The sequence below is a fragment of the Mus caroli genome, unplaced genomic scaffold (genome assembly GCF_978045245.1).
Source record: "Mus caroli unplaced genomic scaffold, Mus_caroli_1 scaffold_5, whole genome shotgun sequence".
Classification (NCBI taxonomy): Eukaryota; Metazoa; Chordata; class Mammalia; order Rodentia; family Muridae; genus Mus; species Mus caroli.
Window position 1 is genome coordinate 59,857,637 of NW_028227260.1, and position 15,692 is coordinate 59,873,328.

Consider the following 15,692-nt stretch of genomic DNA (forward strand, 5'->3'; position numbering starts at 1 on the left):
TATGCAAGCACCTACTCTTGCTCCATGTCATTAAACAATGGAAGCAGTAATCTTTTTACCTTGATAGTTCCACCTGTTCCTCACATTTCACATAATCATACTATATTTGCTCTCTTTTCTGATTAATTTCTTTCATTCAACACATTTTCAAGGTCCATCCAGGAGACAGACAGATATAGATAGATCGATAGATAGATAGGTAGATAGATAGATAGATAGGGCATATGCTGTTACTTCATTGCTTTTTATGTTAGAATACTCAATTCCATAGGTATAAAGTATCTCTTTTAATTCATTCATAAGTTGTTTCTGTTATGAAAAGTAGTATTAGAAATAACGCTGCTGTGACCTTTTTTTGTTGTTGTTGTTTTAGACAAGATCTCAGGAAACCCAATCGAGCCTTGACTTCTCTCAGTAGTTGAAGCTAGCCTTGAAATGATTCTCTTGCCTCCCCAATCTAAATGCTGAGATTAGTAGCACTTGCCACTGCAACAGATTCTGTTGTTTGTTTTGGATGCTATGAATTTTGGTGGACAACTTTTATTGTACATATTTTTCCATTCTTTTGGGTATATGGCGACAGTTTGAGTTTTTGAGCAACTACCAAACTGTTTCCACAGCTCTGTGTAAGACTACTGGTAGAAGGAAGGTACTGTTATCTTATGGTTTCAACTTGCATTTTTGTAATGAACACTGATATGTCTGTGTTCTATGTATATATTCTGCTAAGTAGATTCTTATTGCATATAACTTACAACTATTTTCTTCCTTTCATTGGGTTATCTTTTTTGTTGTTGACTTTTCAGACAGGATTTCATTGTGTAGCACTGGTGGTCCTGGAAGTTGATCTGTAGACTAGGGTGGCCTCAAAATCAGAGATTTACCTGCCTCTGCCTCCTGAGTGTTGGGATTAAAGGCCTGTGCCACTACTTCCTTCCTTCCTTCCTCCCTCCCCTTGACTCTCCCTCCCTCTTTTATGTAGGGTCTTACTTTGTAGCCATAGTCAGCCTGAACTTGATCTGTACATCAGATTGACCTCAAATTTAGAGACTTATCTGCCTTGGCCTCCACAGTGCTGGGATTAAAAGCATGTGCCTCTTTCTTTTCTTTTCTTCTCTTCTCTACCCCCCCCCCTTTTTTACAAAGAGTGGAAGGATTTATTTTGCCTCAGGATTTTAGAGTGTTCTTTCTGATTAGCAGTATAAACCTGCTTGATTAATGATCATGATTTTCTTAATATTGTTTGATGTCCATAACTGTTTCCCTCTGACAAAGGTTAATGTATCTACTTTTGCGAGTGTGTTGCTGGTGTCATAACAAAGAAACATTTGTCTAATATAAGGTAACAAACGTTGGCATTTACCTTTTCTTCAAAAATTGTATCGTTTTTTAACCTCTAGGGCTCCGGAAAAAATGAGTTAATTTCTGTTTTTATTATTGCATTATAGTAGTCTAAACTAATTTTTTTCTTGTGAAAGTCCATTTGTCCCAGCACATGTTGAAAGGGTATTTTCTTTCTTACTTTTGTATTCTCTAGGTACTGATATCAACAATGGACAACAGAGCTGCAGGCTTATTTCTGAGTTCTCAATTCTATTCCATTGATGCGTATGACTTTTTTTTTTTAATGTCAGTAACAGACTCCTCCTGATGATTGCTTTTAGTTAGTAAGGCTTGAGCATGGGAAGTGTGAACCATCCTAATTTATCCTTCTTTCCAAGATGCTCTGGCTATTCTGGGCTCCTTGTATGAATCATGCAGTTTCTGCCAAAATTCCTGCTGGGATTTGGCTACATATGCAAAGTAGATCAGATTTTACTATTATGTCTTCCAAACCATGGACATGGAATGGCTTTTTATTTCTTTAAGTGTACTTGAATTTCATTCAATACTGGTTTACAATTTTCTTTCTCTCTCTTTTTAATTTTTAAAATTTACAATTTTATTTTTAATTTTTTTGGGGACAGGGTTTCTCTGTGTAGCCCTGACTGTCATGGGAACTCACTCTGTAGACCAGGCTGGCCTTGAACTCACAGTGATCCTCCTCCTGCCTTTGCCTCCTGAGTGCTGGGATTAAAGGTGTACACCACCCCCAGGTGGCTGCTTTACAGTTTTCAGTGCATTAGTACTACATTTATTTTGTAAAACATATTCCTAAGTATTTTACTCTTTTTGATGATACTGCAAATCATAATAGTTTTTTTTTTTTTTTTTTTTTTTTTTTTTTTTTTTTTTTTTTTTTTTTTTTACAAAATCTTTACTGTTTGGCTACAGACCTGTAAGTACTATCGTGGTCACGTTTCATGCGTTGCTCTGCTCATTTGCTCTGATAAGTTTTTCATGAGTTCCTTAAGATTTTTGCTAAGTCCGTGAATTTTAAAGAAAGAGATACTTTTCCACTCCACACCAGATTTGGTTTCTGCTTTTTCTTAACTATTTAAACCTGGAAGACCTCTGCGAAGACGATGAACAGAACTAGTGAGAGAAGGGCTGCAGATGTAACTCAGCTGGTTGAGTGCTTGCCTAGGTTTTCACAAGACTCTTGCTTTTACCCCCAGGCCCCTCGGCTCCATTAAAGCAGGTATGCTGGTACATGCTACTAATCCCAGCCCTTGGGAAGTGGAGACAGGAGGATAAGAAGGCCTAAGTCACTCTGGGCTGCACAGGGAGTTTGAGGCCAGTGTGACCTCCATGAAACCCTGTCAGAAAGAAAGAAAGAAAGAAAGAAAGAAAGAAAGAAAGAAAGAAAGAAAGAAAGAAAGAAAGAAAGAAAGACAGGAAGGAAGAAAGAAAGAAAGAAAGAAAGAAAGAAAGAAAGAAAGAAAGAAAGAAAGAAAGAAAGAAAGAAAGAAAGAAAGAAAGACAGGAAGGAAGGAAGAAAGGAAGAAAAGAAATTCTACCTTAAATGGGATCTCCTGATTATAAGAGGATAGCCTTCAGTTTTTCACAATTAACTATTATATCAGCTACACCTGTTAGTAGCTTGATGCAATTCCCGCTGTAAACTAGTTTGTTAGATGTTCTGATTAGGAATGGTGGTGAATTTGGCAAATCATTTTGTGTTGATGTGTTTTCTGTTTCTGTAAAAAATGTATGAGACAAAACAATTCAAAGAATGGGTTTACCTTGGCTCAGGCTTTGAGAGGTTTTAGTGCATGGTTGCTTAGTTTCATGGATATGAACCCCTGGTAGCCCTGAAATGAAGGTTAGAGTGTATGACAGAGGAAATTTGTTCACCTTAACAAGACTAGGAAGTAGAGATAGTGGAAGGGAGAGCCTTGAGTTCCAATATCTTTTTCAAGATCATACCCTCTTTGGCCTTCTTCTACAAGGCCCTGCATTTTATTTGTTTGTTTTTATTTTTGTACATAGTTGCTGCACAAAATAGTAGCTTTCATTACAAGATGAATATCACATAGTTTACTTGTAATCTTTGCTTTCCTCATCCTTTTGCCCACAGTTCCACTTCTACTTTCATGCCATATGTATACACATATCTACATACATGCTTATGTGTGTAATCTAGAGTCTCCACATGAGGGAACATTTGTATCTCTGTGTCTGGCACATTTTGCTTAACAGGACACTTTCTTTCTCTAGTTACATTTGTTTCCTTGAATGCAATTTTGTTCTTCTTTGGGGATAATACTCTATTGTTAAAAGAAGCAGAACCCTTAAATCTATTTACTATGGCTAGTGAGACTGCTTGCTCTGTAAAATTCTTGCTATACAAGCCTCACCTGAGTTTGATTCTATTTTTAAGACAAGGTTTCTCTGGGTAGCCCTTGCTGTCCTGGAACTCACTATGTAGACTAGATTGGGCTTAAACTCAGAGATCCACCTGCCTCTGCCTCCTGAGTGCTGGGATTAAAGGCGTGAGCCACCACTGTTCCATCTGAGTGTGATGCTTGGGCTCTATAAGGTGGAAGGAGAGAGTCTACACTGTAAAATTGTCCTCTGGCCTCTACATTTTAATAAATACAAATTAAAAAATGTAATGCATAAGAATGAATCCTGTAGCTGGGCCTGTTGGTGCAAGCTTCTAATCTCAGCTTCTATAGAGGCAGAAGACTGAAATTCCAAAGCTCGCCCAGGTGTGGCAATACATGCCTGTCTGTTCAGCACTTAGCAAAAGAAGAAAAAAAGTAGAAATTCAAGGTCACCTTCGGGTGTATAGTGGGTTCAAGGCTAGTCTGAGATACTTGAGACCCTTTCTGAAACAAACAAACAAAAATCCCTGATATTTCAAGGCCTGCCTGAGCAACTAACAAAAACATAAACAAAACAAAAAACAGAGATGTAGATCAATAGAAGAGCACTTGCCTAGTATTTGGAGGAACCTGGATTTAGATTTAACTCCCAGTGCTGAAGCAGAATGAAGTAGGAGAAAGAAAAAAGAACAAAATGTGTTCTTTTTCAAGAAATCAGTGTTCTTTTTGCTATCATACTTTGGACAGAAAAGATACTGAAAAAGATAAATTGCTATGGTGGGTGGTAAATACTTTGTTACTACAAGACATGGAATTTGCATGTCTAAGTGAAAATGCCTGTAATTCTAGTACTCAGAAGGTAGAAGCAAAGTGACTGAAGCTTGACTGTAGCTACACAAGAAGACTTTGTTTCAACATATAAAAACAAATCCCCCAAAACCAAAACTATGTATCCCTGGATAAGAAGATCATAGCCTATGTTGGAATTGATTTTAGGCATCCACTGGAGGGGCTGGAATGTACTCTCATTGAATAAGGGGCAGAACTGTTATGCTCTCTAAATTCTATTCCTTTCCAGCTGGAAAACAAACAAACAAACAAACAAACAAAAAAACGTCCTTTAGTCTTTCTTGTAATGTGGCTATGCTATCAACAATTTGTTCTATTTGTTATTTATTGGGGAAACATCTGTGGTTCACCTTTGTTTTCAAAGTTAGCTTTACTAAACATAGGATTCTTGTGTGGTGCCTTCCTTCTTGTGTTACAATGACTATGCTTTCCGATTGCCTCTGGCCTCTATTGTTTTTAATAAGAAGTCTCAGGTTTTGGGTTTTTTTTTTTTTTTTTTTTTTTTTTTTTGTTCTCTCCTACTCTGTGGATCTGAGGATCCAACTCAGGCTGTCAAGTTTGCTGTAGATACTCTTAATCATCCTGAAATATGACTTTTAAAAGGATAGTATGTTCAATTCCTGGAACCCACATAAAAGTGGAAGGAGAGAACCAATGCCACAAAGCCGGCCTCTGAAAGTCACGTGTACACACATCATGCACACACATCCATACATGCATACAATAATGGCAAATAAGATTTATTTAGCCAGGTAGTGGTGGCACATGCCTTTAATCCCAGTACTTAGGAGGTAGAGGCAGGTAGATTTCTGATTTTGAGGCTAGCCTGGTCTACAGAGTGAGTTCCAGGATAACCAGGCTATACAGAAAAACCCTGTCTTGAAACCCCCTCCCTCCAAAAAAGATTTATTTAAAAATAAAGATGAGCCAGGCAGTGGTGGTGCATGCTTTTAATCCCAACACTTGAGAGGCAGAGGCACACTTGGGAGGCAGAGGCAAGTAGATTTCTGAGTTCGAGGCCAGCCTGGTCTACAGAGTGAGTTCCAGGACAGCCAGGGCTACACTGAGAAACCCTGTCTTGAAAAAAACAAAACAAACAAACAAAGAAACAAAAATAAAAATAAAGATGATAATAAAGTATAGTTCAGTGAATTGTACCCCTCAGAAATATGTTCATGTTCTAACCACAATACCAGTGAATATCACCTTACTTGGAAATAAGTTCTTTGTAGATATAATTATGGCATTAAGATGAGATCATTGGAGATGTAAGGTGGACCTGAAATTTAATGACTCCTGTCCTCATAACAAAACACATTAAGTGGTAGTGTGCTTGTCCAAAATGTGGGAGACCCTGGGTGGGTCCCGAGAATCATGTATATACATAATATGCTAAGATTTGACACAGGGCCCCACATGTACAAAGGTTATCTGAACATGGAGGAAGATAATGGAGGTATGCTATCAACAAACCAAAGAATGCTAAGGATCCAGCAGAAGCTAGAAAAGGGAAAAAAAGGATTCTTTTACAGAGCATTTAGAGGGAGCACAAACTCTGCCAGTGGCTGATTTTACATTTCTAGTTTTCATGTGTAAAAAAACAAGCCACTACTTTCTTAAGCCCTCTGGATTAGAAGTTGTTATGGTAGCCCGAGGAAGCTAATGCAGCTACCAAGTAAACATTTTTTATTAACATTTTTTACATTTATGAAGTGTGTTTGTGTGGGGGTGGGAAGTGCATGCCAGGGCAAGAGTGTGGAGGTCAGAGAACAGCTTGAGAGAGACAGTTCTCTCCTTCACCAGGTATGTTCTGGGGACTGACCTCAGGTTGTTGGCTTGGTGGCAAGCACTTTTACCCACCAAGCCACTTGCCAACTATCTTATTCTTCTTTCCCTTCTTTCTTGTGATATTTTCATGTAAGCAGGTTGGTCTCAAAAATCACTCTGTAAGCAAAGATGCTGCAGAACTCTTTAATTTTCCTGCCCTGAAAGTGCTAGGATTATAAGAACATACCACAATGCCTAGCAACATTTCTTATTTTTTCTACTTAAGTCCATTTTTTTTCCTATAATAGATGAAAATTTGCTCCCTTTACTAATCTAAATTTTGAAATAAGTTAAAGAAAGACAGCAACATGGCTCAGTGGGTAAAGGTACTTGCTGCCAAGCCTGACAATCTGGATTCAGTCCTGGGACCCACATAATGGAGGGAGAAAAGCAACTCTCAAATGCTGTCTTCTGACCTCCACATGTACACACACACACACACACACGGAGGGGGATACAAATGTGGTCAGGCACAGATTCAGACTGGTGATTCTGTCTTCTAAATTACTTCAAAGTCTTTGATTAGTTAGCATTAGTTCTAAAGAATGATTTTTTTTGTGGAAACACAGACATTTAAAAAACTTCCTTCTTACATACTTAGTACAGAAACTTCCTGCTAGTTCATCACTTCCTTAATTATCATCTCCAAAATTTATCCTTAGTGACTGGTTTTGTGGAAATGGATTTGGGCTTTAAGTATTTTTCCTTGTGTCAGCTTGCTTTGTCAGTAGAGGATACTAGAATCATTGGGTATTGTGTGCCTGAAACTAATGGCATGCTCTTTCCAGTTCCCCTTATCTCTCAGGCCAGCTTTGAATTAGTTATGTATCCCAGTTAGTTTTGAACTAAAGACACTTCTACCTCCACCGTCCTAGTGTTGGGATTATAGGTAGTTCAGACCACAGGAGGTTAATCTGTATTTTCTTTACTCCTAATCCCTTATCATTTCAAATTCCAGTTAACATAATTATTTACCTGGAGGCCAGGTGACTCTGCCCCTGCATATACACAATAAATAAATATAAATAAAAATAATTCTGTACAAGTAATTTCTTACCTTAAGTTTCCATAAATGTGTGGAGTTTTCTCTCTTAATTGCATCCAAATTTACAGTTTTAGTGATCGCTGGGATAATTATGTCACATGCCTTTTGAATACAACAGAGATATATTCTCACATGAGTTCTACAAAAAATGTGTGTTAGCAAACACAGTGAATATTATTTATTATCATTTACATATAAGAAAAACAATAACATGTAAGTGCTTTGAAGTCATATAGTAGTCTTTTATTTGTTTGTTTGTTTATTTTCGAGACAGGGTTTCTCTGTGTAGCTCTGGCTGTCCTGGAACTCACTCTGTAGACCAGGCTGGCCTCGAACTCCGAAATCTGCCTGCCTCTGTCTCCCAAGTGCTGGAATTAAAGGCGTGTGTCACCACACCAAGCTAGTAGTAATTTTTAATATTAGTATGATAGAGAAAAATATAAACTGTCTCCTAGGTCACTGTTAAGGATTAAATGAGTTACAGCAGGTAAAATATGTAGTAATGACTTGGTAAAGGTTAGCTGTTAATTATATTATATTGAACTACAAAAATTACTATTTCAGTAAGCACCTCACAATTTTGTCCCGAGGTTTTATATTTCTTTTATCTACTTCTTTCAGATACTGATTATACCAAAGATAACCACAGCATTTTACTCTTATGTTGTTATTAATTACTAAATAATAGAAATTGGCAGAAAGAGTTACTAAGGATATGTTAAGTTTATGAATTGAATTAAATTTAATTCTATGCCCAATGTGGCTTAATCGCCGAGCTCTCTGAGTCTGAAAACCAAACTCCCACTATAGCCATACATTAATGTGAACCTTCAAATTTGAGTATTTCAAAGCAAATAATGTACACAATTCAAATAGTATTTGTTTTCCCATCATGTTTTGCTTCTACGAATTCTGTTCAAAGTAACATCCTGAGAACAAACTCTGTGTTTCCCCTAAGAGAAATTGGGGAAGTGAACCAGTTTACTCAAACTGTCAATTATTATACAAATCCTTTGATCAAATCAGCGCTGTGCTAAGAGTTAAAGTTATACATTCAAACAACTGTAGTCTCAAGGCAGTGGAAAAAAGACTTTTTGTCAAAGGGAGTGGCGACACATGCCTGCCACGTGAGCACCAGGGAAGCTGAGGCAGGAAGATTGACAAGGAATTCCAGGCGAGCCTTGGATAGATACATAGTGACAGCATGTCAGAGAATACCACTTCAAAGACAAACCAAACCAAACTATCATTTCTATCCAAATTTCAATGAATTGTTAAGAACTTTAAAAATGTTTTGGCAGAATTTCACAAAAGAGTTCCAACTTATCCTACAGGAATTGAGAAGAAACAGCTTGTTGACCTTTTCAGAAGGGGGAAACGGCCTCCTCGTTAAAGTGTAAACTTAGCGCGCAATGTTTATCAGAATCAAGGGGAGACTTGATACTACTACAAGAAGTTTTCTAGAAGAATATTATTCCCTTGCTCATCAGGTAGGCGCAGCACTTTCTTTTGGCATGCTGTTTCTTGTTTGAAAACAAAACCTTGCAGTAGCTAGCGACTTTTTCTTGGGGTAGAGAAAGAACAAACAAACCCAATCCGTTCGGTGACCCAAGAAGGTAAGCTAGATCATGTCAGTCCCTCGCCAGTTTCATTGATCATGTCTGGAGAAAGGTTCCCTCACCGGAAAGGGTCCGATTGCCCTTACAGGAAGAGTAAGCAACTCCGGAGCTCTGGGACGCCAACGCCACCACAGAGTTTGACGAAGATTGCCAGAGCGTCTGCCTGCGTTTAGAACCTCTTCCTTGTTCTCTGGGCAGTAACTAGGCAACCCCAGGCCGGTTTAAGCGGCTGGAACTAGGCGGCCGCCTTAGTGCCCCTGGCGGCCAGCCTGGAGCTTTGCAAGCTGCTCCCTTTTCTTTTCCCCCCTCCTTCTTTCTATGGCTCCACCCCCTTTCCCCCCGCCCACCCCTCTCCCCCCGCCCACCCCTAGGCGACTTCAGCTCCTCCCTCTCCTTCTCTCTTGCTCTCCTTCCTCCTCCGCCTCCTCAGCTCTTGGGCTAGAATATCTATGGGTCGAAACGTGATGCGATGAATCCGAGAGAGACCGAAACTGGGACGAAGAGTGCGGCGGAAGCGGCGGGACTCCCAAGCATGGGGGCTTCACCACAATAGAGGCAGCGCCCCCACCCGCCCCCGCCAGCCCTCCGGAGCGAAGCCCCCAAACCCCCTCGGGAAAAGGATGGCGGCGGCACCTACCCAGATCGAAGCCGGTGAGTAGCTGAGCCGGGGGCAAAAGGGATGGGGGCTTTGCGCGACTGCTGTCAGATTTTTTTAAAAAAGCTTGTATCTCTTTTCCTTGCCTCTCTCTCAACGTCTCCCCCCACCCCCAACCCCTTCTTTAGAGCTGTATTACCTGATCGCAAGGTTCTTGCAGTCCGGACCCTGTAACAAATCCGCTCAGGTGAGAGGGAAAGGATATCTGGGAGTGTTGGGGAATGGTCCCATTGGGGAAATTGAGGCACTGGTTGAGCAGTGCAGTTGGAGGGTGAGGGAAAGGCCGGCCGCGATTACTCCTACAGTCAGCGGCTGTGTTGGAAGTGGGGAGGGAGGAATGGGTTGGCGCCCCAATCTGCTTTCACATCCCTGTGTCCCTCTTCCCCAGGTGCTAGTGCAAGAGCTCGAAGAGCATCAGGTATGGACCCCTTTTGGGAAGAGGTGGGGAGGGCTGGGGAGAACCTGGAGGAAGGGTAAGGTAGGTCAGGGGCCGAGGGCAGGGGCCCGGAGGGAGCCTTCTAGCTGGACACTTGGGGCTGTTGTCACTTGGGGTAAACCGGGTTCTTTGCTTAGAAGGGGCGGACAACGCAGGGGTCTAAACTCGCTGCCTTTTATTCCTGCGGGAGGTGTTTTTTCAGGATTTCCTTCCCTTTGGCCTGCCCCCCCACCCCCAACCCCCGGCACAGCGGCAGTAGCTGTCGGGACTGGAGAAATGAAAATGTTAAAGGGTCTAGGATTAGGCTCCAGGCTGGGTGCTGCTGCTGGGGAGCAGAGGCTTTTCCTTCACCCCCCCCCCTTTTCTTTTCCTCTGGCCCCCAGCTGATTCCGCGCCGCTTAGACTGGGAAGGGAAAGAGCACCGAAGAAGCTTCGAGGATCTGGTTAGTAAACTTTTCGTTTCAACTTAGCCCAACTCTTTCTCCACTCCCTCCCCACCTTGTGCCCCCAACCGCCCCTGGCCCTTCAGCCCTTAGAGCTCCCCGAGCCTGCTGTTCGGTGTTCGAAGGACTGCCCCTTCCCCCTCCCAGCGTGTCGGAAAGGGTACCTTGCCCTGCTCTAGCCTTGCTTATTTTCACCCCAAAACTTTGAAGAATGTGAGTTGGTTTTCAGAGGTGCGGTGTTGTGCATTTACGACTGTGTTACAAACAGTGGAGAAGGCCCATTGTAGGGGGATAAGGGACAGAAACCAGGGGGTTATCTTGGGGCACGTACCAAGGACTGACGCTGGCCAATGACAGCGTTGGTAACAGCCCGGAGTTCCGGATTAGTGGAAGAAAACTGGTTTCTGGTTGGTCCTGGCTTGAAATACGGGAACTGAGGCCAGGCTTGGGTGTTTTTTTTTTTTTTCTAGCTCTCTCTCTCTCTCTCTCTCTCTCTCTCTCTCTCTCTCTCTCTCTTTCTCTCCCCTTTTTCTTTCTTTCTTTTTTTTTTTCTTTTTAGAGTGGAGGGGAGAAGGAACTCAGAAGGGGAACTGACTCATAAGTGAGAAAAACTACATAAATAAAAATACTGAGGACTACTGAGTGAATTCCAAGATTGGCCGTCTTTAGATAATGGGCTACTGAATAAAAACATTGTTATATATTTCTAATCTTAAAAAATAGCTAATTAATTCATTAGTAAACTGCATTTGTGCAAATATGTTTTCACTAAATAAGAACTATGTATTATGACCTTTTTGGGAATAGGTGAACAGGATTTTGGGATTAGGAGACAATGGACATTTTTAAAAAAAGAGAATATACTTTAGTTAAGTCTTGAATTGACTCTTGTTTCTCCCATAAATATAATTTGCAATGTAAGTGCACTTTCTGCTCTGCACTGAGACAAAAAGATGATCTTTTATATGTGGGGAAAGAGATGCTACGATTAGCTACAGAGTTGTATGATAAAAGGAATGATAATAAAACCTAAATTGAGCTCTCTTTCCTCCAAATAAGATCCAAATGAGGAAAAGCATACAGAGTGGACACCAAGTTGGAAGAGTAGTAGACTAAATAAAAAGAAAATAATTGAAGGTTTGCTTGCCAGTAGAAAACAGTTAAATTGCTGTGATGTTAATTTTGAAAACTTTGTGTATTACAAGAGTGAAGCCACATTATTACAGAAGCTACTGACTTTTTCCTAATAGCTTGCAAATCCAAAAATGGTTTAATTGTAATAAGTGAATGCCACCATCAGTATTATTAATGGTAATAATTTCTCAGATGGGTACAAATTATTTTTGAATACCTGTTACTACTTTTCATTTTAGCCCCAAGTTTTGTTGTTCTTTCTGTTGTTAGACATAAATCCTACTTGTAACACAGAAGGCAAATTTGAAGTATTCACTATTACATGTTTTAGTATCGAACTCCTGATAGATGTTTGAACCTACTTTTAATATCTGGTTGTATGGGAAATGTTTTTGTGTACTTTTTTCCTTTTCCAGCTTATATATGTATAGGCAGGTAGATCATTTTTAAGCAAATGACAAAAGGAAACTTAAAAATGAACTTGATAGCCGGGCGTGGTGGCGCACGCCTTTAATCCCAGCACTCGGGAGGCAGAGGCAGGCGGATTCCTGAGTTTGAGGCCAGCCTGGTCTACAAAGTGAGTTCCAGGACAGCCAGGGCTATACAGAGAAAACCCTGTCTCAAAAAACCAAAAGAAAAAAAAATGAACTTGATATAAAATTGAGTAATTAAAAAATGGTCTCCTTACCACACACTTTAAAAGGTGGTTTTCTAGTCATTTTTCTTAAACAGTAAAGGCAGATCTTTACACAGTTATAATCAGCATCCATCCTTTGCTTTATATTTTTCTGACAGTACTTTTGCATGACTATTGTTCTTTGAATATCCATCATGGTAATGGTAAGAAAAAGAATTAGTTGTGTTTTAAGTATTATGATTTGTCTTAATTTCCAATTGGTCATTTGAGCAATAACCTTTACCTTTTCACTAATATTTTTACCTTTTCACTAATATTTTTACCTTTTCACTAATATTTTTGCATAATTAGGGGAGGGGATCTTTTTCTGCTGCCTTCTTCTCCAAAAGTCTCATGGATTTATGAATAAGGTCAAAGTAGCTCTTTGAGTTTTCAAGCTTTTGTCCCATATTGAAGATCACTCTCCAGAAGGTTGTACTAATGTTTAATGCAAAGGACATCTAGTGTGAGGGTTTATAGTTTTAAAATTATTTAAAATGGTTTTAATATGTGATAGTAGTCTTGAATTGATTTAAATAGACTTTTTCTTATTAGCAGTAAGACTTAACTCTTAACAATTATTTATTAATTATTATTAATACACTCATCCATTTATGTGGGCTTGATTTACTGTATCATGTGTTTTTTGTTTTGTTACTGTGCTTGAGACAGAGTCACATACTATTGTGTAGGCTGACCTGGAGCTCATGATGTAGTTTAGGCTTGCCTCAAGCTCTAAGCAACCTCGTGCTTCAGCCTGCGAAATTCTGGGATTTTAGGTATGACCCACCTTATGGGTCTGTCTTTCTTTCTTTCTTTCTTTCTTTCTTTCTTTCTTTCTTTCTTTCTTTCTTTCTTGGGTTGGTATTATTATACAAGGTTTTATAATTTAGTCAAGGCTTGCTTTGAATTTGTAATTTTCTGTGAAGAGTTTGTGATTCTCTGGGAGCTTTAAACTCAATGTTACTTATTCCCTGGCCTTCCTAGCAGGCACATGCCACCATGTGCTTGGCTACATTTTCTCTCTCTCTCTCTCTCTCTCTTTCTTTCTCTCTCTCTCTCTCTCTCTCTCTCTCTCTCTCTCTCACACACACACACACACACACACATACACGAGCGCACGCGTGTGATAGAGCTGACAGTCTTGTGTACAAACTACATTCGAAGACCTGTCTTATACATTTCACGTTTTTATATTCAGAGGACTTTTTATTATGTTTGACTGTATATAATACATGATAAACAGTGTACTCTTGCTTTTTCACATAGCTTTTTATATTATGGACTTTTTTGTTCTTTTTCTGTGTCTCCGTTGTTGACATTTTTCACCCATGGAAATGAAAACACTAGTTAGCAGTTGTATTAAAATGGCATGGGTTGTATTGCCCGAGGCAATATTAAAATAAGTTTATCAAAGTTAATGTTTAAAAGAGTATAATGATCATTATTGTCTATTTTTGAATGCTAGTAGCATAGTCACTGCATGTGTAAAGTATGGACGCAACTTAAACATGTGTGAATTCTAAAGTGCACTGTGAGCCACAGTCATAGGGAAACTAGAAGGAAGCATGTGAAATGTCTAGCATGTACTCCTCAAACTCAATGCAGTGCAGTGCCATAACATTAAAGACACTGCAGCAGCGAGGCAGGCAGTTTCTGGAAGCTACTGTTAAGATTGACTTTACTAGAGCCATATACACATTGTTGATCACAACAGCAAAACAGGCAGTTTCTGGAAGCTACTGTTATGATTGACTTTACTAGAGCCATATACACATTGTTGCTCACAGAAACAAGTTAGCACTTACCTAGATTTGGATGTAGGAAACATAATTCAGTGATTAAGATTGTTCTGGTAGTTTCTTTGAGAATTGTGGGGAAAAAATGCTATCACAGTACAAGTGAGCTGGTATTATAAGTGAAGAGACTGGATGACAGGGAGGTAAGAATTTAGATTTCATGAATTCCACTTACAAAATTTTGTCTTGAAGTCATCCTCTCCCATAAATATGAATTTATGAGGTGGGTGGGGAATATTGTGTGAATATGCCTGTGAGTATATGAATTCATGTGTGTTTTCTGTACATGTGGAAGCCATGGGTCGAAGAAGTATTTTCCTCATTTGCTTTGTGCTTTTTTTTCTTAGTAAGTACCACAGTAAAACTTATTGTATGTATATTTTCAGGGTCATTTGGTATTGGATAACCAATTGGTGTGCTCTTCCCTGGGAAAGACTATTTCTTCCACTCTCAGCATTCCTTATTATTTTAAATAGAATCTCTTTTATACATTTTGGTAATTTCATACATGTAAACAAAGTGGAATGGTACTAGCCACTGAATACACCTTATTTTTTGAGACAGTGTCTTTCACTGAATCTGCTATTTTATTCAGTACAGTAGCTGCTCAGTAAACCCCAGGGCTCCTCTTGCATCCATGGCCTTAAGGCTAGGATTCTAAGCCCACATTGCCTTACACATGGATGCTGAGGATTCCAACTGAGGCCCTCACGGTTGTGCAGCAAGCTTATTACCCACTGAGCCATTTCTCAGCCTGCCTGAACTAATCTTCCTCATGTTTTTCACATGAGTGGTAGAAAATAATTTGTGTGTTTGATTTTTATTTTTTAACAGTAATTGCCTACTGATTGTTTAGTAACCTTTTTTTTGTAACAAATAGCAATTTAAAGACAATTTGTTATTTCATTGACATTCTCGGACACTATATATATATTTTTTATAAAGAGCTTATTTAATCTGTTGGCTGATGCTGTTTACTCCCTTCAGTGTATTCTCTCTGTTGAGCAACTTCTAGAAGACAGATGTATCCTCTGAACTCTTCTTGATTTTTATCTAGCCTTTTAGCAGTCTCCCTCCCCCTCCCCCTCCCCCTCCCCCTCCCCCTGCCTTTTTTCTTTGTTTTTAGGCATGTGCTGGAACTTGCTCCTTGCTCAGGTCAGATCAGACTGGCCTGGAACTCACCAAGATCTGCCTGCCTCTGCATTTGGAGTGCTGGGATTAAAGGTTTAGGCAACCATGTGTTCAGCCACTTTAAGCACTTCTTGAAGTGGCGCAACCTAGAGAATGCTTGAAACTAGGAGGGTTGTTTGAGGTTTTTTTTTTCCTGGGGAAATCTTTAAACCAGTAGAAAGAAAAGGAAAGGTGATTAATACTGATTAACTTTCAGAAAGTAGAGTTGTAGGGAGTCTGAACTTCTTGTAGTCCACATTGCCTTGTATAGCCAGACATGGTGGCTGCACTTTTAATCCCAGCACTTGGGGGGGGGGGTGCAGAGACAG

At 39.7% G+C, this 15,692-nt stretch overlaps 1 protein-coding gene and 1 long non-coding RNA gene across 6 annotated transcripts in view; one reads left to right on the forward strand and one right to left on the reverse strand.

Annotated features, from left to right (window-relative positions):
• The window catches only part of LOC110287542 (uncharacterized), a 58,295-nt gene extending 49,059 nt beyond the window's left edge, over nt 1-9,236 (reverse strand). For 3 of the 4 annotated variants that reach the window (XR_015047145.1, XR_003835656.2, XR_015047144.1), the window contains exons 1-3: nt 9,023-9,230; nt 7,444-7,570; nt 3,126-3,194 (exon numbers count right to left, since the gene is read on the reverse strand). This is a non-coding gene — a long non-coding RNA (uncharacterized LOC110287542). Of the gene's footprint in view, nt 1-3,125; nt 3,195-7,443; nt 7,571-9,022 lie in introns of all 4 variants that reach the window. The other variant, XR_015047146.1, reaches the window with a different exon arrangement.
• A 247-nt stretch (nt 9,237-9,483) lies between these two features.
• Nucleotides 9,484-15,692, forward strand: part of Brwd3 (bromodomain and WD repeat domain containing 3) — a 97,857-nt gene continuing 91,648 nt past the window's right edge. For both annotated transcript variants that reach the window (XM_021153018.2, XM_085838050.1), the window contains exons 1-4: nt 9,484-9,701; nt 9,834-9,892; nt 10,094-10,123; nt 10,525-10,584. In XM_021153018.2, the coding sequence (XP_021008677.1) occupies nt 9,671-9,701; nt 9,834-9,892; nt 10,094-10,123; nt 10,525-10,584 (180 nt within the window). In that variant the 5' untranslated portion in view covers nt 9,484-9,670. The remainder of the gene's footprint in view (nt 9,702-9,833; nt 9,893-10,093; nt 10,124-10,524; nt 10,585-15,692) is intronic.